Below are 26,154 nucleotides of genomic sequence, written 5' to 3' on the forward strand. Positions count from 1 at the left end.
TTAGGGTTAGAGACCACGAGATGGCTGCACATTTGAGCCGTCTCTCTTCACTGCGTACCGCTTAATTAGTGATAGCTTTGGGCCATCTGTCTCTGATTGGGTACCAGTGGAGATTGAACTGCCCACTCAGTCTCCAAAAGTTAGATAGGGCTAAATGGCCTCGCCTACTCCCGTATATACGGGAATAAAAAGGCGTTAGCTGATAGCTGATAATAATAATAATAATTGGAATTGTTCGATTAAACCTTTAGATTTAGAAATATACTGCTATTTAGCGCAGTGTTGGAATTATCACGTTCGACCAATCACAGCCAGTCTCGCCGATATTCGTTTCCGCTTGTGATTACACGTTACAAATGATTCCGAGAGTGCTTGGTTGGGCAGTGTATCGTATGCTTTTGTCCGTTATTTCTGTGAGATACGAAACTTTTATGATTGGTGTTTGTTCGTGGTGATGGTGAAATATATTTTTTTCTAACATATTTTTTTAACAGAATAAAATCTTATTTTATTCTGTTAAAATAACATATAATTATTTTTTTATTATAGATACAAGGCTGAATTATGACGAGTGTCACTGTTGAAAATATGAAAAGAATTATATTTTTCAATTATCGTTACACGAAAGAAATACACTGCGATGCTGCAAAGTGCGATAATTCTGACACTGCGATCTAACGCAGTGTCAGAATTATCGCATTTGCAGCATTATCGGCGAGTCTGGCCAAATGCAGCCAGACTCGCCGATATTCGTTTGCGCTTGTGATTGCACGTTACAGGTCATTCCGACCCTGCTCGGTTTGGCAGTGTATCGTTTGCTTGAGCGCGTTATTACTGTGAGATACGAAACTTTTATTATTGGTGTTTGTTCGTGGTGAGGGTGAAATATTTTTAATAAAGCAATTTTTAATATGTAAATTTATTTATTAATAAATTAGTTACTGATTAGGAAAAAAAGAATTTTTTTTTTATATGCTACCCCCACTTAAAATTTTCACCGGCCTCCACTGAAGTATAATACTATTTGATTTAGTGTAAGGAACAAGATATGCCTGCAGTTATCTGCAGTACTCTTATCATCCTTAAGTATTGAAATGATCAGTAGCCATGAAAAAAGATTTCCGTCTATTCCTTTTAGGAGTAAAAGTGGTTAGAGCATTTATTTATTTACTAAGATAAATCTTATTCCTCTTCATCAAAAAGAACATATTCACCCCGATTAAAGACGGAACTTATCGTACATCTTATGATAAAAAATCAGCATCAATTTCAGAAGTTTATCTATTTGAAAAAATTCTTATTTATAAATGTAATTTTTTTATATAAACAATGAAGAAAGCGAAGTGATGGAATAAAAAGTGTATGTAATGTTGACTCTTTACAAGCAAGTATTCATTTTTTTAATGTTTACTATTTATTATAACTTGATTGGATGTTCACTTAAAATAGTAGAGGGCGCATTAGAGTTCAAAGTGCCCTTATCAAACTCCTTTCTAGTATAATTGGAGAAGCTTGGTTCTATTTAGAAGCAGACGATAGCTTATAGTGTGTAGAATAGTTTGGCGGAAATATTTGTGTTTGAAAGTTCCGTATGAAGGGATAAGTAAGTAAAGATGCTCATTCTTGTTCTTTCGTTATTTATTTATATATACTTGCTTTGACATCATACGGCTTTGTTTTGTTTTTAGAAATTATGTTATTCAAAATGCATTCATTTTTTTATGAGCAGAAAATGAGATCATAAATTGCACGTTTATTGATTATTGAAAATATATTTCGGATTACCATATGCATGTTTTAAGAAAAGACTAAAAATATAGTAATTTATGTTTTTGTTGCAAACAGTGATGCAGTGAACATGCAAGAGGCAGGCATTAAAATGATTTTAAGAATTCAAGGTCACAAATAATAACGCTAACGAAGATTTTTATTGCATTTATGAACATATAAGAGACATTATTAGAAATATGATATCTTTTGTTTTCAACTGTCCTAATTTTTATTACACTTCAAGATTGTTTTTCTGCAGGGATCAGGCAGAATTAAGAACACTAAAGAGAGCATTGTAATAGATCACAAGGTCAATGCCAATTGAGGGCTTTAAAGGAGGGCGTACTATGGGATGCTTGACTATTTGGACGTATTTGGTTTTAGCCTAAGCTCTTGGAATCACAGATGTCAATTATACTGAATAAACAATACCCTATATATATAGTTATCAAAACTTTCGCGTGTGAATCCCATTAAACCAGAATCCGCTCTTTCTCGGCAATTAGATTTAATAGTTGTTTAACCAGGCATCACTGAGATGGTAACGGAAATAATATATTCTCTTCCACAGAAAAAAACTACATATCACTTCAGGAGTTCTGTATTTGAATTCGTGTCTAGCAGAGAACTGGAAATTGCTTCTTCTGTTAGTTACTTTATTTTTAATTCGGTTACTTTTTTTTTTTTAGTTGAATGAAACATTGATAAGCTACAGGATTATTTTATTTATTTTTTTTATTATTATTTTTTTAATGGCATGTAGTAGACCTATCATGCCTATAACATGTAGGGAACTGATTGGAGTACAGTCATAAAATCACGTGTTTAATTTTAGTATTCTTATAGTGACATCATTCATTAGGAGCCTCCATAGCTCAGTCAGGAGACGAAGCCCTTTGATCAGAAAGACCTGGATTCGATTCCTGTCAGTGATGTGAGGAACCTTTATCTGGTCTCTTTTGACTAAAGGTGAGTTAGCCAGTCTCATATGGTAGGGGGGGTTTCACTTGGAAACTCGGGTTTTTTGCCCCACAGAACAGGCAAGCCATCCCCGTGAACACACATGGATTACAGTCATGAATATTGCCCTTAGAGAGATGCAGCAAGGAGTGTTGAGCTGGCTGCATTAATTGATCGTAAGCCTCTCATTACGGGAGGGGGACTCAAGCCATCCTAAGGGACAGAGGAGAAGGATAGGATATATATATATATATATACCAGGGGGACTCTTCCCCTATGCCCCCCCCCCCCTCCGAGTTCCAGGCTGGTAAGCTGGTTCTCCATTATTTTGAAACGTCCAACAAATTGTTGTCTCATGAAGGCAAACATGTTGTTGGACGTGAAACGTTTTGAATTTCGGCTTAACAGCTTAATCTGGCTCAAAATGATGAAGAGACAAAAAACATTTCAAATTTTGACTTATATAATGGATGCCAGTTCTGCTGAACAGTGGCCATGGAAATATTTATAGAAGAGACATAATATAGAAACTGATCTTCTGTGGGGTAGTGGCTGAAGAGAATCTTAAGAGAAGTGTTATTTATCAATTGGACTGTCCCTTTCTGAACAGCATCAAGAATTCCAGCCTAGTTGGCTGACTGGTTAGCATATCCACTCTCCAGCCAAAAGGCTTCAGGCTCAAATCCTGCCTTGGGCATGGATGTTAGTGGTGGTGGGCAGTAGATGTCATTGATGTAGTTGGTGGATTGAGTGGTGGAGACAAAGTTGTAGAGTAGGTGCTCTCCTTCGATGAGTCGTTGGACTTCCTGAAGGTGTTATGTAATAATAATATATCCCACACATGAAAGGCAGAAGAGCCTATAGCAAAAATGCAGTGTGAGGGCAGGGTCAAGAATATAGTAATCTGTTGATATTCTTCTTGAACTGTTGATTGTATTCCCTTGATAGTGCTTCATAAGAGAGAGAGAGAGACTGTTCCACAGAATTGAGGTGGAAGGAATGAAAGATGACTGGGAGTGACAGATTTGGTGAGTATGCAGTTCCGCTGTATAAGGATGTTGAGCAGCTTTAGCTCGAGTTCTTGTAGATCTAGCAGATATATGAGGCATAATGGATGCCAATTCTGCTGAACAGTGATCATGAAAATATCTATAGAAGAGACATAATACAGAAACTGATCTTCAGTAGGGTAGTGGCTGAAGAGAGTTTGTAAGAGAAGTGTTATTTATCAATTGGACTGCCCTTTTCTGAACAGCAGCAAGAATTTTTAGGGAGGTCTTAGGTGCTTCACCCCTATGTATGAGAGCAGTATTCTAATGTTGGTTGGATTTGGGATTTGTACAGAGTAACTGTTCAGCTACTGTCTTGACCAGAAAAGGGTGCCAAGTTTTTCTCGAAGCTGTTGTTGCTTTAGAAGTGATTTATTATTATTATATGATGCCTCCAAGGAGTTCAAGGACTTATCAAGGGAGGGCACCTACTATATCATTGTGCCAGGAAAGGTCTAGAGTAAGAGTCAGTCTAAGAAGAGAGATTTGTGCTTAACTGTTGAGCTGAGCATTATCAAAAGTAAGCAGAGAAGATCTAAGTCTTTTTTTATGGGAAAGCAAGTAAAACTGCATTCTGGAAGCATTGGAATTGACTAGGTTGCTTTCACTCCAATCAAGGATATTGAGTACTTATTATAGATCTTGAAACATGAGATATTTGAGCACTGCAAAGCCTCATATAAGTAGGAGTGGAGTGTGCTATCATCAGTAAAAGAAGGATTTTGTTCAAGAATGATTTAAAATCCTGTTTTATTAATATTAATGCAAAGAAATCAAACTTAAAACATTACTGGGTGCTCTTGTAACCTTGCTGCATTGTTTCTAGTACCATGCTAGATCACTGGAAGAAAGTGTTATAGGTTTAATTCTAGTTGCTGACTAGAGGAACTTGTTTTTAGACATTTTTTTTAAGCTGGTTCCTGAGTTAGTTGATCTCTGTTAGTAGAGGCAAGTAGTGATTTTTCTCCCAGAATCTTCAGCTTTTAACCTCTTGTCTCAAAAAAAAATCAGCTATAGAAATTGCACTATTTCAAACAATGAGTGTTAAGACAAGACCATGTTGTATGACATGGTCTTGTATCTTCAAGATCATTAACAATGGGCACATCTATTTTTGATGGCTAAGGAGGGGGACATCTTCCTATCAATTGCAGAACATTAGAGGAGTTGTGCTTAATTTCCTGTAAGAAATGAAAAAATAAAAAAAAACCATCACATTATTTTTATTTTATAACATTACTTTTTTGTTGCTGTTGCCTTATTTAATTGATTATTAGAATAATAAATTTTTGTTTAGCCTTTTAGATATAAGTTGGCCAATATTACCTATATGGCATTAGAATTATATATTGTCTTGTATTAGTGTTTTTTTAAGACCTTAACCATTACCTTGTGATTTTTATCCCATTCAGAAGATCAAATGAAACAAAAAAAGATCATTTTTTCTGTATACAAATGCAGTGGTTTTTGTTTTTCTATTTCAGATATTGTACAATTTCTTTTGTTCAGTCTGATATCTTTTTCTGATAGTAAATGCTGTTCGTTTTAATCATATAACTTATTTTTCTTATTAGTAACATGTAACACCAACATGAAAATCCATGCATAAATCCCAACGTGTTTCTTATATCCATCATCTAATAAATTAAAAAGTAAATTAAAGTTTGCACTGTGAAATTTTTTTCTTGCTACTTCGGGTAGCAAGAAAAAAATAATAATGCTACCATTTGATCTAGCTCTTTCAATACAAATTATAGTTGTTGTGAAACACTGGTTTCCATGTGCAAACGTTTCCTTGCTTGGCTTACAGATATGGGTTTTTACCTTTCTTAACTAAAATAATTATTAAACATTAAACTTGTTCACCAACAGGATGTCTGTTCATTGAGTTGATTTTCATAATTGAAATCATTCTTGATAGTGCATTTTTGTTTAAAGTTATTTATTATTATTATTTTTTTGCTTTTTTTTACTAATTGACTGCTTATATCTGATGAATTTTTATTTTGATTGATGTAGGTATGGCTTCTCAGAAAAAAAGAGTTGCTGTGATTGGATCCGGAAACTGGTAAGTGTTAGCTTATTCATGTATTTTAGTTTATCAAATAGCTTTTTTTATTTTGACACATCATTACTTGCTTACATTATCTGTTTTACTATATACTAACCAATAACATAACCAATATTCCCTCTAATTTTTGTAAGTCGATATGACATGAAAAACATTTTCCAGTCTCCGACTCAGGGTGTGTGTGTGTGGGGGGGGTAGCCTGTATTCACGATAGTAAAAGTCACAAACTCTTAATGCGATGGCATTTCGACCTGTTTGTCTGGCTGCTAAAATTAAAAGTTTGCTGTCCTTTTGCTTTAACTTTGACAGTAACATTCTGTGGTTTTAACACACTAAACTTGCTAATATAAATTTATTTCTCATGTTAATATCCCCTCCCTTTTTTTTTTTTTTTGTTTATTTATAACCTGTAAAACTGAGTACTAAATTAATTTTCTGAAGTCTGTGTAGCTACAGAAATCCATCACCATTTGCACAAGTTCAAGTGTGACTATACTGTCTAGACAGTGGATACTCTAAACAAGTATGCCTCTGCAACTTGCTGACAACAGCATCAGTTTGCCCACATGACATAGTCTGAAAGTAACTAATTAGAATGTATTAAGTTGGAAAGACTTAGAGTAATATTTGGAGAAATTACTAAATAAAATAAGTGACAAGTACGATTTATTATATAAATTGTTTTTATAGTGTGTTCAGAAATTATTGACTATAAATTAGAAATTCTGAAAGCATAAATTTTGTGTGCGTTCCCTTTTTGACCAATGTGGATGTGCACAGCTTAGAGAAAACATTGCTAACAATGAATAAATCATTATCTTTAGAATCAGTAGCCATATTTAGAGTTCAGGTCACTAGATTATAAATAGTGTTTAGAGTATCTGGGATCTATTAAGTACATCTTAATTGATCTTAGTTGTAGACCAGGTGTGATTCTAAATCTGGTGATGCAGCTTATTATTCCACTGTTTTCACCTTTTTATATGCCTTGGTATTCTCATCATCATCAAATTCCTGACATGTACCCTCTGTGATGTAGAGGATATAGTAATACATGAAAAACTTACATCATTACTAACTTCCTATCTACAGTTTTCCTCCAAATCAATCTGTTATCTGTCAAGACTCCAACATTATCAGATCTTATATTTCTGTCTTCTAACACACTTTTTACTGTCTCAATCCACCTATATCTTGTTCTTCCTCTGGGTCTTTTTCCTGCCAACCTGGCAGAAAAAAACTTGTTTTGCTAATCTTTCTCTCCCATTCTGTTTAAGTGACCATACTACCTGAGAGTTCTTTCCTAATATCTTCATGTTTAATATGATATTGGCATTGATGCCATCTGTTCGTGTCTTTAATTTTTCTCAGGACTCATATCTCTGGTCTCTAGTCTTTGGTCAAGTGTTTTATTTCTAAACCAGCTCTCAGATCCACAAGTTAAAATTGGTTTCAACACTGTCTGCAGCTAATTTAGTGTTTTCACTAATTTCTCTGTTATTCCATATAAATTTATTCAGTTGACTTCCTACCATACTTGGGTTGTTGATTCTGTTGTCTATTTTCATATATCATTTGCCATCTTCACTAAAAATTGTGCCCTAGGTAGCTTAAATGTTTTACTTATTCTATAGGTTCTCCATTCACGATGCAGTTGATATTTTCAATGTTTCTGCGTATTTTCATTGTCTTTATCTTTTTATTGCTGACCTTCATACCATATCTATTACAACAGTTATTCAATTTAGTCAGGGAATCTTGCAGACTTGTAGCGAATTTATTTAGAAGTATAACATCATCTGCATAAAGCAAAGAGCTGAAATTAACATCTCCAATTTTGATATCAGGTTTAATACCACTTTCCTTCATAATGTGATCCACATAGATGATGAATAACAGAGGGAATAATGTACATCCTTGTCTGACACTGGATTTAACATTAAATCATCTTCCTGTACTTCCTTCAAAGGCAAAGTATTGCTTATTATGATGCCCCATTGACACCATATAACTGTAGCATTTTGAATAGCTTTTCTCTTGGCACCTTGTCATATTCCTTTTTCATCATCATCAAATTCCTGACATGTACCCTCAAGTGGTGTACAGGATATGATAGTACTACATGAGAAATTTACATCATTACTAACTTAACATCTACAATTTTCCTCCAAATCAGTCTATTACTTATCGAGACTCCAACATTATCAGATCTTATATTTTTATCGTCTAAGGCACTTTGTACCGTATCAATCCACCTATATCTTGGTCTTCCTCTGGGTCGTTTTCTGCCAACCTGGCAGAGAACACTTGTTTTGAAAATCTTTCCTTGCCAATTCTGTTCAAGTGACCATACCACCTGAGATTAACTCTGCTAATGCATTCCTGGATGCTGACAATGTCAATTCTTTTGTAATATCCTCGTTTTTAATATGATATTGCCATTGATGCTATCTGTTCATGCCTCTAATCTTTCTCAGCACTCTCATATCTGCGGTCTATAGTCTTTGGTCAAGTGTTTTACTTCTGACCCAGCTCTCAGATCCATAAGTTAAAACTGGTTTGAACACTGTCTTGTATACAGCTAATTTAGTGTCCTGACTAATTTCTGTCTTATTCCATATGAATTTATTCAATTGACTTCCTACCATCCTAGCTTTGTTGATTCTGTTGTCTATTTCCATATTTAATTTGCCATCTTCACTAAAAATCGTGCCTAAGTAGCTGAAATGTTTTACTTGTTCCACAGGTTCCCCATTCAAAACACAGTTGACATTTTCAACGATTCAACCTATTTTCATTGTCTTTGTCTTTTTATTGCTCATCTTCATACCATATCTATTACAACAGTTATTCAATTTAGTCAGAGAATCTTGCACTTGTAGCGGATTTATTTAGAAGTATAACATCGTCTCATAAAACAGAGCTGACATTAACATCTCCAATTCTGATATCATATTTAATACCACTTTGCTTCATAATGTGATCCATATAGATAATGAATAACAGAGGGGATAATGTACATCCTTGTCTCACACCAGATTTAACATTTAACCATCTTCCTGTACTTCCTTCAATTCTAACTGCTGATTTACAACTCAAATAAAGACTAAGTATTGCTTGATATAATGCCCCATTGACACCATATAACTGTAGTGCATTGAATAGTTTCTCTCTTGGCACCTTGTCATATGCCTTTTCCAGATCGACAAAACTTAAATACAAATGTTTATTATATTCCCATGATTTCTCAACTATTTGTTGTAAAGTGAAGATCGGACCCTGACAGCCTCTATTTGACCTGAATCCAGCTTGTTCTTCACCAAGCTTTTCTTCCAAAATTCTTTTCAACCGTTTCTCAAGTATACTGGTATCAATCTTGCCCGGAACACTCAGTAGGGAAATAACTGTAATTCTCACATTCAGTTTTATTTCCCTTTTTTTTTATATATGGGTACTATTAGAGCTCTACTCCAATCATCAGGAATTCGTCCCTCTGTCCAGGCCTTCTGAACAATGCAGTGCAGCCACTGTAAGACTTTTATACCACCATAGTTGAGCATTTCTGGTCGAATATCATCTACGCCTGCTGCCTTTCCACATTTCAAGCTTTTGATGGCTTTTTCTACTTCAAGTATGGATATGTATTCCTGACTGTATGCCTGTTGAGTATTTTTTACCACTGTGCTATCATTGCTTGTTTGATTTAGCAATTTTTCGAAGTAATTTCTCCATACTTCAAGGATATTTTTTCTCCCGTTTTTATGTCACCTTTATCATCTCTAACTCCTTTCACAGCACTCTTTTCTCCATTTCTAAGCTTCTTCAACAACCTCCAGAATATCTTACCACTTTCTTGATATTTATTTTCTATGTTCTTGCCAAAGTCTTCCATGACTTTTGTTTAGCTAGCTTTACACAGTGTTTATTTAGCTTTCTTATATTTGTCTCTATATTCTCTAAAAGCACAAGCTGACTTATTCACCAGGAACTTTTGATATGCTTTCTTCTTTTTCTTCACTGTCTCTTTAAGTTCCTGTGTCCACCATGGAGTTCTGATTTTTCTATCCTTGCAGACAGCCTCACGAGATCTCTCTCTCTCTCGGTATTCTTTGGTTCTTAATTCCTTTAATTCTTAAAACCCCTGTAGTTTCACAACATATATCCCAGATTAAAACTTGATCACTTGTATCTCTCTAATCTAATTAATCATATTAGATGATTTCTTAGCAAGCATCAGATTACATTATTCCCTTCTCTTTTTGGTTCTGTCTGACATGTTAATGCAAATGAGTTTTCAGAGAGAGAGATGACTGTTTTTTTCTCATAATAGGAATTACCATGAGCAAAATAACTATTAGTCTGCATGGTTAGCCTGGTGGCTTTGCCATTTGCAACCATATGCCGGGGAAGGAGTGTCCTAGGTTCAATTCCTGTTGACGACGTGAGGGGCTTAAAGATCTTCCTCAGCCATAGCTAATCAGCTGGTCTTGGGCATGGACAGCAGGGTTTTTCCACCAGTTTATCTGGTGTTTTTCATCCCACAAGCAGGCAAACCGGCCCCCACGAACACACACAGATTACAGTCATGAATACTAACTACCCTTAGGGGATGCAGCAAGGAGTGACAAACTGGCCACATGAATTTTGTCATGAATTCCTCATTAGGAGACTACCCATCCTAAATGGATGGATGAGATCAATTGATCAAAATAACTATCCCACAATATCTAGTTAGTATTAATGGATCTGGTTGGCTGAGTGGATAATGTCTCCACTTTCCAGTCTACAGGCTGAGAGTTCAAATCTTGCTATTGTATGGATATTTGTAAATGTCTTTAGGTAGTAGATAATATTTGTTGCCTGGTGCAAACCACCATCTTATGTATTGGAGGTCTGAAGTAGCTTTAAATAGTACCATTTTGGTGTTTAAAGGATTCCTGAATTATCTAATCCTTATTGCACTGAAATGCTATAGGTTTACAACTTTTCTTGGTTGGGTTGTGTATATGTCATTTGTTACTGTTTGCTGATTTGAACTGTTGGAAAAGTTCTTTAATAACATTTTTTTATAAGCTGAATTTTCATCTGTTCCATAGCAAACCTCTATTGTGAGTTTCAGTGATGGGATTTGAATTATTTATTTGAATATTTCCATGAATTCTTGAAATCTGCATGCTTTTATACCATTATAAATCTGGAGATTTATTATTGATTGCATCATTTGTTATTTATTAAGTAATATTCATATAAATGTTCATATTAGATATTATATGACTAATATGACTGTGAATCAAGTGCAATGAAATGGTCACATGTAAATAGACATTTTTATTACGTTTAGCAGCTCCAAGTCGATTTATTCACAGAATTATCTTTTTCCTTTTATCAGGTAGTTTGTTTGTTTTAAATATAAACAAAAGATTGCTACATTTCACTTTGGTTTCAGAATAAAATTAAATGAATTTGAAGTTTAGAAACACTTTAAATTATAAAAAATGTTAAAATGAGAAAGCAACTCAGTGTAGTTATTGTCCAAAACAAATTTCATGTAAGGGATCTAATACCAGTGGAAAAACCTAATGGAAAAGCCTATTCATTTAGAACATTGCAAGAATAATATTGAAAGAGAAGTGCTGAGGAAAATAGGGAACCTTCAAGTAGCTCAAAAATAATTAAGGCCAATTAGTCAATTTTAAACTTTTGTAAAACGAAGTTAAGTGAGGTTGAATCTAGACTGGCTACAGAAGACATTCTCAATTTGAACAACTGCTAATAGTTCTTTCATACATGAATCAATTTCAAAGTAGAATTATATCTTGCCAAAGAACCAGTCAGATATCTTCAAGTTAATTTTGAGATCAGAATTAACAGAATTGGGCTGCCATTTTAGTCTTAGTTTGGATATGTGAGATGAGTAGACCAGTATTGGAAATGAAAGGTATTTCTATATTGTCGTTCATTGGAAAATTTACTTTCCTTTAATAATTATTATATGGACTCCTCTATGGAGGCCGAAGACATCGCGGGAGAGCCAATCTATCCACAAATCTATGATACCTCTCCTTGAACCCCCATTAACAACAAAGTATTCACTGACTCTAGCAGCCCATTCCGCTCATTCACAATTCTCCAAGCAAAAACTCTAGTCCTCATACCCCCCTACTAACCACACCTTTATTCAACTTCCAAGGATGACCCCCTTGTTCTGGTCTCTCTAGCCAAGTGCTGAAACATTTCCCCTGCATCTATCCTATAAAACCCTTTAAGCAACTTAAATATTTCTATCACATCCCCTCTTTTTCTTCTATCAACCAACTTCTGCAATTCACACACCCTCAATCTATCCTCATAGGGAACATTCCACAGCCCACTCACCATCTTGGTCACTCACCTCTGAATCCTCTCCACTGCTTCCACATCTCCAAGAAATCCAGGGGACCAGACTTGGGCACAGTAATCCAGATGTGCGTGTATCAAGGCCTTATAAAGAGGAATAGCAACTTCCTTATTTCTACTTGTTAATGTGTTCTTCAATAGCCAAGTAATGTTATGGGCTACCTTAGCAACTATAGCAATATGTCCTCTAAACTTTAACCGTGTGTCTACCACCACCTCTAAATCCCTAGCTTCATCTATTTCCTCGAGTATAGTGCCATCACTGTAATACATGGCTTGTAATCTGTTTATCCCTAAATGCAGAACTTTACATTTCTCCACATTAAACTGATACCCATTATCTTTTTCACACACACATACTGATAGCCTATTTAAATCATCCTGCAAGCTCTCCACATCGCCTTGATTAACTATTACCCTTATCTAATTTCGCATCATCAGCAAACAGCTGAATATTTCCTTTCAGGTTATTTCCTATATCATTTATGTACAAATTAAACAGCAATGGTCCTAATACTGAACCTTGTGGCACACTAGTCACCTGTTTTTGCCTTGATTCTGTCTCCCTCCATATACCACTTTTTTGATATCTGTCCAGCAGCCACCCTCCTATCCACTTAACTAGTGTCATATCCATCCCCATTTGTTCTAATTTGCGTAACAGAGTTCTATGTGGTATTTTGTCAAATGCCTTTGCAAAATCATCATAATAAATTACTAAGGCATGACCAACCCTTCACAAAGCCATGTTGACCCTCATACAATAGCGTGTTTTTATCTACCCATTCTTGAATTCTCTTTAATTATGTCATTTATTTAGCAGTTATAGGCATTTTATAAAAATATAAAAAATATACTTGAAAAATAATTTTCATAAGTAAAACTTTATGGTCCAGGGAATTCCCATGACTTGGAAAAAACAAAAAAAGTCTTGAGTTCTGGGAAGAGAACAGTGGCCAAGATGCAGAAACCCTGGTAGTGACAGAAAAATGTATAGAAAATATTAAAGAGGAATGCAATTGGAGTACTTATCAGTACTTGAGGTAGAAAAGGCCATCAGAAATCTGAAATGTCAAAAGGTGCTCAGAAATGAAGTTTTAAAGTTGCCACACTGAAGAATTCAGAAGAGCAAATTTTTGATGATAAATGGCATGATTAAGGGAAAGTAAATTTTCCAAAGAAATTAACAATTCGGAAATGCCTTTTTATTTCCAATACTGGTCTACTCATTCCACATTCCAATTTGCCAACACACTTGATCCCTTCCAGGTATACTGTCCTCTTGTTAATTCAGACCACAACCTCATACAAGTCTCTGTTGCCATGGAACAGCCTCCACCCACCAATTCAGTCTCGTGTTCTTTGGCACTACAAGGGTGCCAACTGGGAGGACCTCCTGCAACTTCTATTCCTCTTTCCCATTGTCTGACTACTGCTTCAGTTCTACCAATCCAAACACCTCCTCAGACAAAATACCAGAAATCATCCTCACAGGAATGAAGGCATTTATCCCTTATTCCACTCCAAATGCTCGGCTACCATCCAAGCCTTAGTGCTCAAAAAAGTGTGCCAGTGCTGTAAAAGAAAAAAACCTTTGCTTACCACAATTGGCTCAAGAACAAAACTCCAGCTACCCTCTCCCTATACTGCAGCCTGCAACAGTTGTAAAAGAATCATCACCAAATCCAAGTCAGACTTTAAAAGGACCAAATACTGCAAACTCACCTCCTGTTGAAATTGCAGTCGCTCCTTCTGGTCCCTTGCAAAGGCCATTGGGTGCAACTTCTACCCCACCCAGGTTTCCACCACTCTCACAATTGGATGGTACTGTAGTTACTTCACCTAAGGACAAGGCTAAGTTCCCTCCACACTACCAAGAACAGCTCCCTTCATCACAAAGAAATCTGAAGAATCCTCAATGGCCTGAACACAAACAAGTCATCTGGTCCTGATGGTCTCCCACCTATTGTGTTAAAACATTGTGCCCTAGAACTAACACCTATCTTGTATCCACTCTTCAGTCTGTCCTATTCAGTTGGCATCTACAACATGGAAGCAGGTCCACATCCAGCCCATCACAAAGAAAGGTGATAAAAGTCAACCAACGAACTACCATCCAATTGCCCTCACTTCTGTTCTCTCTAAAATTATGGAGGTCATCAACAACCAACTCTTGAACTACCTAGTCATATCAATTAACCAATGACCAGCAGTGTAGATTCCACCACTCGTGATCTACAGCTGATTTTGTTGCCTTCACCACCCACCTCTGGACTCGAGCCATGGAGAAATTTGGAGAAACTCATGTGGTTGCCCTCTACATTTCAAAGACATTTGATCGGGTTTGGCACAGGGACCTACTTGACAAACTGCCATCCTATGGTCTGCCTTCCTTATTCTGCAACTGGATTGTCAACTTTCTCACTGGTCACTCACTGTGTGTCATGGTGGACGGTTTACTCTCCTCAGAATTTCCCCACTAATGTAGGAGTACTGGTTCTGTTCTTCCACCCACTTTCTTCCTCTTGTGTATAAAAGACCTACTCTCACAGACTTTCAATCCTATCTATATCTTTCTTGATGACAGTACATTCCATTCCTCCTTTTCTGTTGACAAACCTTGTGCTCAATTATTAGAATCCTCAAGATGCTGGATTAAATGGTGGAGATGGAGAGTTGTAAAGTGCCGTCTCTCTTGACAAGTCCTTGGATGTGTCACTTAAGGATTCATTTTATTTTTATTATTATTATTATTTATAACAAAAAAGAAAGAAAGAAAGAAAAATATACATTTTGTGTAGAATGTTGTTATTTTTCTTTATTGAGAAAAATATTTTATTTTTCTTTATAGGTATTGTGAAACCAATACTATTGGTTTCGCAATACTAAAAAAACCATGGGGGGGGTTGTTTCTGAATTTCTGCACACACAGAATTTCTGTCGTTTAACTAAACATTTATTTAAGAAAATAAATTTACATGGATTCAGTATAATCTCCATTCCAGTTTATCACCTACTTCCAAGTATTTGGTAAGTGTTGTATTTTTCTCAGCAAACATTTTTTGTTGATGTGTTTGATAAGTGAGATCACTTTAGCAGAGACATCAGTGGTAATGAAGCATTTTCCATAGACCAGTTCTTTTAACTTAGAACAGATGAAGTCTGGAGTGTTTTGTGTTAAGACTTTATGGAAGGCAAAGAAGCACTTGTTATCTGTACTTTTCCATATACTGTCAGATACTTAAAGGGAAATGTGGCCTTGAATTGTCATGTAAAATGCTTGCCATCCAACTTGAGTTAGATTTTTCATTTTAGTCTTATTTCATACAACAAGAACACCAGAAACAGAAAACAAGCCTAATTAAAGTGAGAGTGAAGCATAGGTGAAGCAATTTTGTGACTTCTCTATTTATGTATAAAGGCTGTTGACTTTACATTACTTCCCATAGTATCTCATAATGCAAAAAACATTGAGAAGGGTCACTAACCAGACTGGTTTTGACTTTTATTGAGGTGTTATCAGCAGGAGCTAGATAATTATCCAGAGTATTTAATAATAAGGTGAAACACTTTTTTTTTTTTCCTGCTCATCATCATCATCATCAAATTCCTGCCATGTACCCTCAAGGGGGTGTACAGGATATGATAGTACTACATGAAAAAAATTACATCATTATTAATTTCCTATCTACAATTTTCCTCCAAATCAGTCTTGTTACTTGTCAAGACTCCAACATTATCAGATCTTATATTTCTATCGTCTAAAGCACTTTGTACAGTATCAATCCACCTATATCTTGGTCTTCCTCTAGGTCGTTTTGTTGCCAACCTGGCAGAGAACACTTGTTTTGCTAATCTTTCCTCGCCCATTCTGTTTAAGTGACCATACCACCTGAGATTAGCTCTGCTAACTCATTCCTGGATGCTGACAATGTCAAGTTCTTTCCTAATATCCTCGTTTTTAATATGATACTGCCATTGATGTCATCTGTTCACGCCTATAATCTTTCTCAGGACTCTCATATCTGAAGTCTCTAGTCTTTAGTCAAGTGTTTTACTTCTGACCCAGCTCTCAGATCCATAAGTTAAAACTGGATTGAACACTGTCTTGTATACAGCTAATTTAGTGTTCCGACTAATTTCTCTCTTATTCCATATGAATTTATTCAATTGACTTCCCACCATACCAGCTTTGCTGATTCTGTTGTCTATTTCTATATTTAATTTGCCATCTTCAGTAAAAATCGTGCCTAAATAGCTGAAATGTTTTACTTGTTCCACAGATTCTCCATTCACAACACTGTTGACATTTTCAGTGATTCTGCCTATTTTCATTGTCTTTGTCTTTTTATTGCTGACCTTCATACCATATCTATTACAACAGCTATTCAATTTAGTCAGAGAATCTTGCAGACTTGTAGCGGATTTATTTAGAAGTATAACATCATCCGCATAAAGCAAAGAGCTGACATTAACCATCTCCAATTTTGATATCATGTTTAATACCACTTTCCTTCATAATGTGATCCATATAGATAATGAATAACAGAGGGGATAATGTACATCCTTGTCTCACACCAGATTTAACATTAAACCATCTTCCTGTACTTCCTTCAATTCTAACTGCTGACTTACAACTCAAATAAAGACTAAGTATTGCTTGATATAATGTCCCATTGACACCATATAACTGCAGCTTATTGAATAGCTTCTCTCTTGGCACCTTGTCATATGCCTTTTCCAGATCGACAAAACTTAAATACAGATGTTTGTTATATTCCCATGCCTTCTCGACTATTTGTCGTAAAGTGAAGATCTGATCCTGACAGCCTCTATTTGGCCTGAATCCAGCTTGTTCTTCACCAAGCTTTTCTTCCACAATTCTTCTCAACCGTTTCTCAAGTATACTTACATCAGTAGGGAAATACCTCTGTAATTCTCACATGCAGTTTTATTTCCCTTTTTATATATGGGACTATGAGAGCTCTACTCCAATCATCGGGAATTCGTCCCTCTGTCCAGGCTTTCTGAACTATGCAGTGCAGCCACTGTAAGACTCTTATACCACCATACTTCAGCATTTCTTGTCGAACATCATCTACTCCTGCTGCCTTTCCACATTTCAAGCTTTTGATGGCTTTTTCTACTTCAAGTATGGATATGTATTCCTGACTGCATGCCTGGTCTGTGTTTTTTACCACTGTGCTGTCATCACTGCTTGTTTCATTTAGCAGTTTTTCAAAGTAATTACTCCATACTTCAAGGATATCTTTTATTCCAGTGTTTATGTCACCTTTATCATCTCTAATTCCTTTTATGGCACTCTTTCCTCCATTCTTAAGCTTCTTCAACAACCTCCAGAATATTTTGCCACCTTCTTGATATTTATTTTCTATATTCTTGCCAAAGTCCTCCCATGACTTTTGTTTAGCTAGTTTTACACAGTGTTTAGCATTCTTGCATTTGTCTCTATATTCTCTAAGAGCACAAGTTGACTTATTTGACAGGAACGTTTGGTATGCTTTCTTCTTTTCCTTCACTGCCTCTTTAACTTCCTGTGTCCACCAGGGAGTACTGATTTTTTTTATCCTTACAAACAACCTCACCACATGCCTCTCTGGCAGATTCAATCAATGTTTTCTTCAGAGTTTGCCACTGAATCTCCAAGGTTTGATTCCTGTTCTCAAACTCTTTCATTTTTCCTTCAATAATCTTTTTGTATTTTAGTCTACAGATCACATCTGAGAGTTGCTCAACTTTTATTCGCTTTAAAACTTTCTTACATGTTATTCTTTTCAATATGAAATTCAATTTTTATCCTGCTCAAGACTAAATAGTGATCACTTCCAATTTCAAATCCTCTGTACACTCTGGTGTCCTGCACCAGGGAGAATACATCACTATCAACAATAACATAGTCAATGAGACTTCTCCTATTCTTTGCCATTTCTCTCCATGTGAATTTGTGCACATTTTTATGTTGGAACATGGTGTTAGTAATAACCAGTCCATGTCCTGAACAGAAATCCAGCAGATATTTGCCATTATTATTAGCTTTGCTCTTTTCTCCATATTTTCCCAAAATATTTTTGTATGTCTCACAATCATTTCCTACTCTGCTATTTAGATCCCCAACAAGGACCAACTTTTCATTTTTCATTGTGTTAGTTGCTTTTTCTAAAGCCTCAAAAAATTCCTCCACTTCTACCTTAGTAAAACCTTCTGTGGGACCATAATCACAAATAAGTCTCTTTGTCCAGTTCCTCATTCTCATATTTGCCCACATTACTCTACTTGAGACTGACTGCCATTCAAGAAGATTAGCCTTGTATTTTGTGTTGAATACTATGGCTACTCCTTCTTTTCCTTGATTGTCATTGCCTGAATATAACATTTTGTATTTATTGCTCAGAAAGATCTCACCAGTTGTTGTCTTTTTTGTTTCAGTCACCCCTATTATGTCGATCTGGTACTTATCTAATTCCTCAGTTAGCTCCATTTCTTTGCCATTCAGGCTTCTTACGTTGATAGTACCGATCTTTAACTCTGGTGATGTTGAGTTGGGGTTTATTTTCAGATTTGTTCCAGTAGCTGACTTTTCGCTGTTTGCCCTGGTTCCCTGGTGAAAACAACGGGGGCCCTTGTTTAACCGGGCGACGCCCCAGCCGGCATGAAATTTTGTCATGTTGTACCATCATTCTATATTTTGGTTTAACCAATAAGAATACAATTTGGTCGGCTAAATCCCAATTGCCAGCCCATCCTCGTCCGTTCAGTATCAAAGTAGATACCCAACAGGGTGCACCACGAGAAGGTGAGGATTGGACATTAGGTCAGAAGCCCTGGTCGGTTCTCTGCATTCCTTTAAAGGCTATGTGGAGGTCTCCTCTCAGTTATACAGCTTTGACCCTTTTCCTGCTCATGTATTGCAAATGTTTGACCTCTATGTTGATTTAACCTTGTAATTTTGGGTGTGGTTCTCACTGTTGTAACCTCACTAAAGATTATGATTTTTTTTCTATTTATTAATTATATATATTATATTATTTATTTTGACATAGTTTGGAAACCCTACTCTAGAGACTAAACATGGAACTTTTTCAAGCCACTTCAGTCCTCCCTTAAGTGGCTTAGCAATCTCATGCTGGGCAATGCAATTAATTTATCTTCCACCTAAAGACAATTACAGTATCTGTACTCATGGCAGGACTCAACTCACAACCTGTTGGAGAGTGGATATGCTAAACAACTCAGCCAACCAGCCCAGCAAACTTTCTTACACACTTTTCTTTTAGTATTGTCTTCAGTTTTATCCTGCTGAAATCTAACTGTTGATCCCTTCCTATTTCAATCCCATCTATGCTCTTGTATAACCAGCAAGAATGTAGTCAGTGAGACTTCTTATTTCTTGTCTTTTCCCATGTAAATTCATGCACATCTTTATGTTGGAACGTGGTATTGGTAATGACTAGTCCAGTATTCTTAGCTTTGTTCTTTTCTCATAGTTTCTCAAAACATTTCTGGTATTTATTTCCTACTCTACTGTTTAGATCTCCAAGAACCATCTTTTTTATTTTTCTTTGTCACCTTTAGTCTCAAATTTTCTCCACTTCTTCTTTAGTAGAACCCTCTGTGAACCATAGGGTTCTACTAAGGCTTTATTTTGATATTTGCCCACATTACTCTACTTGATATTGCTTGCCATTCTAGAAGATTATCTTGTTGTTGTTTAGTGTTTAATACTATAGCTATTCCTTTCTTTCGCTGAACATTATGAGGTAGAGTATAAATCAGCTCAGCTAAAAAAAAAAATGATTTAAAGCCTTTTATTCCCGTATAAGGAGTAGGCAAGACCTTTTTAACCCTATCTAGCTTTTGGAGACTGAATGGGCAGTTCATCATAAATCATATAGCTGACCCATGACTATCACTAATTTTAAGTGGCAACTGATGAAGAGGCTGCCAAACATGTGCTGACATCTCTTAGTAACTAACCCTAACAAGATATGTTATTGTCTGATATAGTATGAGTTCTGTGTGTGTTTTTGAGTTTGTGGTTTTTAAAAACCTACTTTCCTATATCGGAGATCAACTAACTCAGGAACTGGTTGAAGAAAGGCTTAGAAAAAGTTCCTTCAGTTTCAACTTAAGTCTATCTTTGGGCAGCCTTGTGCAGAGGATGCAAACAGCACTTCCACTGAGCTACACAAGACCTGTGGTAGAGTATATCATGTTTTGATAACCTCAGTTGTACTGCCCTGATGATTTACTGATTCTTCTACCAGTTGCACTTCTTTTCCATTCATACCTATATACTGATAGTGTTAATCTTGAATTGTTGATGGTGATTTGGAGTTTATTCTAGTAGCTGTGTTTGCCCTTGTTCCATGATAAAAACAACAGAAGCCTTGTTTAACTAGGCACTGGCCTAGCTGGCATGAAATTACATAGTTTTGTTTTCATTTCAGCCAATAGGAACAGAGTTTGGTCAGCTGTATCCCATATTTTCCCCGCCATGTCATTCATTCAGTATCCAAGTTAATGACTACTAAATAGCTGCCCATGAGAAGGTGAGAATTGGACATTAGGTCAGAAGTCCTGTTGGTTCTCCATATGCCTCAACTGGAATGTGAACTCACATAGTTATTTATCTAGCATTGATCCTTAAAGTGACCCTGAAAAATTAATTTAAAAATCTAATAAATTTTTTTTAATTATCATACTACTTTATTAAGCAGTATGATAATTCCTGACTTTTATTTTTTTTTTTTTTTATATTAGGGGTACTGCAATAGCCCGAATTATTGGAGAAAATGTAAAAAAATATGATTATTTTGAAGAGGAAGTTAGGATGTATGTATTTGAAGAAGTATTAGAAGATTTAGGTGGAAAGAAACTTAGTGAAGTAATTAATGAACAACATGAAAATGTTAAATACCTACCAAATTTTAAAATTCCTACTAATGTGGTAAGTGTTATGTTTCCATTCTCTTTTCTCTCTTAATAAATTTTTAGTATGATTGTAAAACAACAAAAAAAAACAAAGTATACTTATGAAAATGTTAAAACTGTTTATTTGTCTTGCATTTCATCTTCCTTAAGTGTCATTTCAACTTGAATAACTCAGTACTGTATATAATGGCCTGACAAGCGTGTTCCTCCACAAAATTCCACCTTCAAAAATCAGCACACAGAAAAATTTCTAAAATTTTATGAAATCAAATTTCTGTAAAAAAACAAAAATATATTTTTCAAAAAACCATTTAAGTAGTTAACTGTTACAAAATGTGTTAGAAATTGTGAAATTTAGCACGGTTTGGGTATGCCAAAACATATGTAAATAAGCATTATGCAGTTAACCAGACAAATTTGTAATAGATATCAGAAGTTTGATTTTTATTTTTTATGCAAATAAGCATTATACATTAAATGTTGGTCTTTATCGTTAAAGTGGCAAAATGTTCTGGAGACTATTGAAAAAACTTGAAAATGAAGGCTTAAAAGGGTGCTGGAAAAAAGAATCAAATAAAGGTGATATAAAAACTCAAGATTATACTGGGTGTTTAGAATAATTCCTTTGAAAGATTATAAAATGAGATGAGCAATGGCTGTAGTAGAAAAGATTCAAGAAGAATGCATCCATAAGTAATCAGGCCTTTTTTTTTTTCTTCATGTGGCTCCTGCCCATGAAATGCTTCAGTAAAGTACATTTGTACTAGGTAGGCTAATTGTATATGTTTTTTTGCATTTTTTTTTTTTAATTTTATTTTTTTACATAGTCTGGAAACCCCACTCTAGAAATCAAAGGTGAAATTTTTAAGGCATCCATTAAGAGGACAATGGTCTCACACTGAACAACAAAATTCATTCTCATCTGAATGTAGAAAAAAACAGAAATATGAAAGGTTTTTTTTTTTTTTTTTTTTTTTTTTTTTTATCTTGGTCTCACCCATGAAAGGTTTATAGTACATTTGTGCCGTGGGTAGGCTGTTGTTGTTGTTGTTTTTTTTCCCTGGAAACCCTGCTCTAGAGACCAAACATGGCTTTTTTAAGCCACATCAGATCTCAAATAAGGCCACTCACCCAACTAGGTTGCTAGAGTAGAAGGATATTCAATCAGAAATGTTCAAATATGCAGGTATAAAAAGTTTTATAGTAGCTACAGTACAAAATTTAGAAAGTCTGGTCAGAAGCCCAAATTCCAAGTAGTGGGAGTGGAGCTCTCATTGTAACCATTTATAAAAATGGGAGTAAAACTGAGAATTTCAGAGGAACTTCTCTTCTGAGCGTAAGATTTTTGAAAACATAACATAAAGCTGATGAAAAAAATTGTGGTAGGGAAACATTCAAGTCAAATAGTTATCAGGATCAGATTTTTATTTCAAGACAAACAGAAATCATGGCATTATAACAAGTGTTGTTTTTAAGTTCTGTTTATCTGGAAAAGGCATATAAGGTGCCAAAAGAGCTGTTCAGAATGGTACAGTATAGCAGTATATAGCCTATATACTTTAGTTGTTAGTAAGCAGCAGAACTGAATGTGATATAGGAAGATAGTGCAAAAATTAAGTATGACACAAGGGTGCAGACCATCTCCCTTGCTATTCATTTACATGGATATATTGTGAAGGAAAGTGGCATTAAACATATCAAAATCAGAGATATTTAGCTCTGCTTTATGTAGGTGATGGTATAATCCTAAATAAATCTTGTATAAGTCTCTTCTGGATTCTTTAAATAAATTGAAACTGCTGTAACAAATTGTATATTTCCCTTTTTGTTGCTTGACTATTGAACCTCAATGAAAATACTGTCAAATTAGAAAGCATAAGAAAAACATTCCTACCATGCATAGTTTTGACTATGTACTTCTATACTGTACTGTACTGTTCTGAACAGCTCTCTTGGCACCTTATGTATCTTTTCCAGATCAACAGAACTTAAATAAAAATCCTTCTTATATTGCTATGATTTATTATTATTATTATTTGACACCTCCAGGGAGTCCAAGGACTCCCTGGAGGTGTCAAATGCTGTCTCAATTACTCAATCCACCAACTGACTACAACTACACCAATGCCATCTACCACCACCACCACCAGTTTTTCCAGAGACAATCACATCATCCATGCTCGCGGGATTCGAACCCTCAGCCTTTTGGCTGGAGAGTGGATACGGTAACCACTCAGCCAGCCAGGCCTATTTCTTAAATAGGTTACATGCTGTTGGATAAAATTATAGAAATAGTTTCTTCTGTATATAATACTGAAATAATGCTTTTATTTCTTAAAATTGGAAAGTGAAATTAAGTAGAAACAGTTTTTACTGAAATTTTAATTTTATGTTTTTAGCTATTTGTTATTCCAGTTTATTAAGATTATACAGATTTTAAAATTGAGTGATGCCATCAAAAAACCTCTTATTAAAGTCAGCAATTTGAAAGAGAAAATGATAGGGTGAATAAGGTGAACTAGTGACAAGAGATTAACTAATTTGTATACATTGAAATGACAGTCAAAAGCAGCCAGAAACACAGAGCACAGAGAAGTTGGTTATCTAATTCACACAATTGCTTTCTTTATGAATTTTTTTTACAGTTCTTGGTTAGTATAATGAAACCAGTATTTTGACTAGCTCAGAAATTTTATTATATGCTGTCTAATAAATTATTTGGATGCAGGTATCATTTTCATGTATTATCTAGGGAACGTTTTCAATACTTTAATTTTTTTTAAAATTATGTACTTATAATTGGCTTTCTATTCTTATTATGCTTAAATAGGTTGCAGTTACAGATGTATTTGAGACAGCCAAAGATGCTGATCTTCTTATCTTTGTTTTACCTCATAAATTTGTTGGGAATGCATGCAAGCCACTAGTAGGTAAAGTCAAATCTACAGCAGTAGCTGTATCACTTATAAAGGTATGTATTTTAAATTTAAAGCATCATTAGGTAAAGATATTCAAAATAATATGTTAGTTTTATTCTTCTTTACTTTTTTGCTTAATTGTGTTTAAAATTATAAATAATAGTAAATAAACTCAGGCTGGTCATCATTTATGAAATCTTTTAACTCTTAACATTACAATTAAGCTTTTCTTTCTAGAAAAAGTAAACTATTGTTTCAGATTTTTTATGATAGTCTAATTTCTTGCTAATGCATGAAAGATTACAAATCTATAGTATATACACCTATGTTGACCATGGTGCTTTTTTTTAAGCCACTTCAGGACTCCAATAAACAGGTCTCACTAAGTATTAAAACTCATCTGCTATCTAAAAAATACATTCTGTAGTGAAATTTGAACCCAGAGTTTGTAGTTGGAAATTAGACAGTCCACTTGGCCAACAAGATCAGCATTGTTTGAGTTATTTGAAACAGTTATTAACATATGCATGTATTCAGTTGTACTAATCAAATAATTGCAAATTGTCAGTTTAATTTGAGAGAGGGATGGTGAAAAACAATGTTACAAAGGAATGCATCTTTAGAATAAGCTTCATGCCTAGTAAGAAACAAAAATATTCCTTTTGGCAGCATCTTTTCATCAGGCAACGAAACTTGAACATTTTTAAAAGTAGAGATGCAATACCTGCATTACAGTATTTAGGATATTGCATGGCAGTATCTTAGTGTAGTATTTCTTTACTGCTAAGGGTGAGTGACAGCTTTTAACTTTTGTTAATATTTGTGCACAGTAATTCATTCTTTGCTCTTGTTGTTTTTGCAGATTTCTCAACTAAGGTTTTTGCAAAAAAATAAATAAATAAAATAAAAAATAGAGAAGCTATTTGTCTCACAGCATTGTCTTTATAACAGTGAAAACATCTGCTCTTTGGTTTAAAATATTGAGCTTTTAGTACTGCTGAAAATACAACAAATATTTTAGCCAAATTTGAGGTGGTTACATATTATTGTGATGTCAGTGTTCTTTTCCAGGAAATTAATTCTTCACCATCACAAAATGAGAACAGAGAACAAGTGTGGATTCTGAAGATACAAGTAATCACTCTACCTAAGTAACAATTAGGTTAAAAATCCAAAAATAATGTCTAGGCAAAAATCAGTACACTTGTATTTTTTGAGTGATATTATTGTGTAATAAGCCTGTGATGCTTTTTTAACTATTACTCAAAGTGTGCAAGTGCATTTGAATATTAAAGAACTGAATTTTTGCCTCAACATTCTATTCCCAAATTCCATTTGTGATTATTGTTCCACTGACTGGTAGTCTTCCGAAATGTATTCATTCAAACCATCATCAGCATTGTGTCCATATCATGAAGTTCACCCATAGTATTAATGCACTATGAGTTAGTCACTGAGGGTTAAAACTGGAAGGAATTGAATACACCTAAAATTTCAAAATTTGCATATCATGCAATTTCTTACCTTTTTTAGTTATAACAGCACAACCAAAGAAAATTGGGACTCATTAGTACAATTTGAATTTTTCCATTTCACAAGTTACTCTTTCCTTTCCAACAGTCATTTAGTTAACATGGGAGTTTACGAGAGTTTTATTATATTGTATATTGCTATACGATAATTATTCTATTTTATTATTAGTTATTTTTTGTTAATCTCTTACTATGCCTAATTTTTAAATTAAAATTTATAGGAAAAAACATAGTACACATAGAGTTCAGTACTATCTGTGGTTTCAGGCATCCACTGGGGGGGTGGGGGATCTTCGAACATATCACCCATGGATAAGGGGGAACTACTGTATTCTCCTAACAAATAGTTGGTTATAGTGCATATGCTATAGTGAATTTCTTCTGGCATAGCATGACATTGTACTTATGGTGCTTTGATCAGGACTTTTCAGTAGTTTGTTATAGTGGACAACAGGGGCGGCTCGTGCATAGGCACTGCGGAACTGCAGCATCTCCAATTTTTCTTG

The 26,154-nt window shown here is 35.0% G+C and overlaps 1 protein-coding gene across 1 annotated transcript in view; it reads left to right on the forward strand.

Moving 5' to 3' along the window:
- The first annotated feature begins 1,501 nt into the window (after positions 1–1,501).
- Gpdh1 (Glycerol-3-phosphate dehydrogenase 1) overlaps positions 1,502–26,154 on the forward strand; it is a 98,999-nt gene continuing 74,346 nt past the window's right edge. The window contains exons 1-4 of the mRNA XM_090414081.1: positions 1,502–1,603; positions 5,799–5,847; positions 21,028–21,214; positions 24,029–24,169. Coding sequence (XP_090270207.1) covers positions 5,801–5,847; positions 21,028–21,214; positions 24,029–24,169 — 375 coding nt within the window. The 5' untranslated portion in view covers positions 1,502–1,603; positions 5,799–5,800. The remainder of the gene's footprint in view (positions 1,604–5,798; positions 5,848–21,027; positions 21,215–24,028; positions 24,170–26,154) is intronic.

The sequence above is a fragment of the Typopeltis vanoorti genome, chromosome 24 (assembly GCF_054136105.1).
Source record: "Typopeltis vanoorti isolate ZY-2024b chromosome 24, IOZ_Tvanoo_1.0, whole genome shotgun sequence".
In the NCBI taxonomy this organism is placed as follows: domain Eukaryota; kingdom Metazoa; phylum Arthropoda; class Arachnida; order Uropygi; family Thelyphonidae; genus Typopeltis; species Typopeltis vanoorti.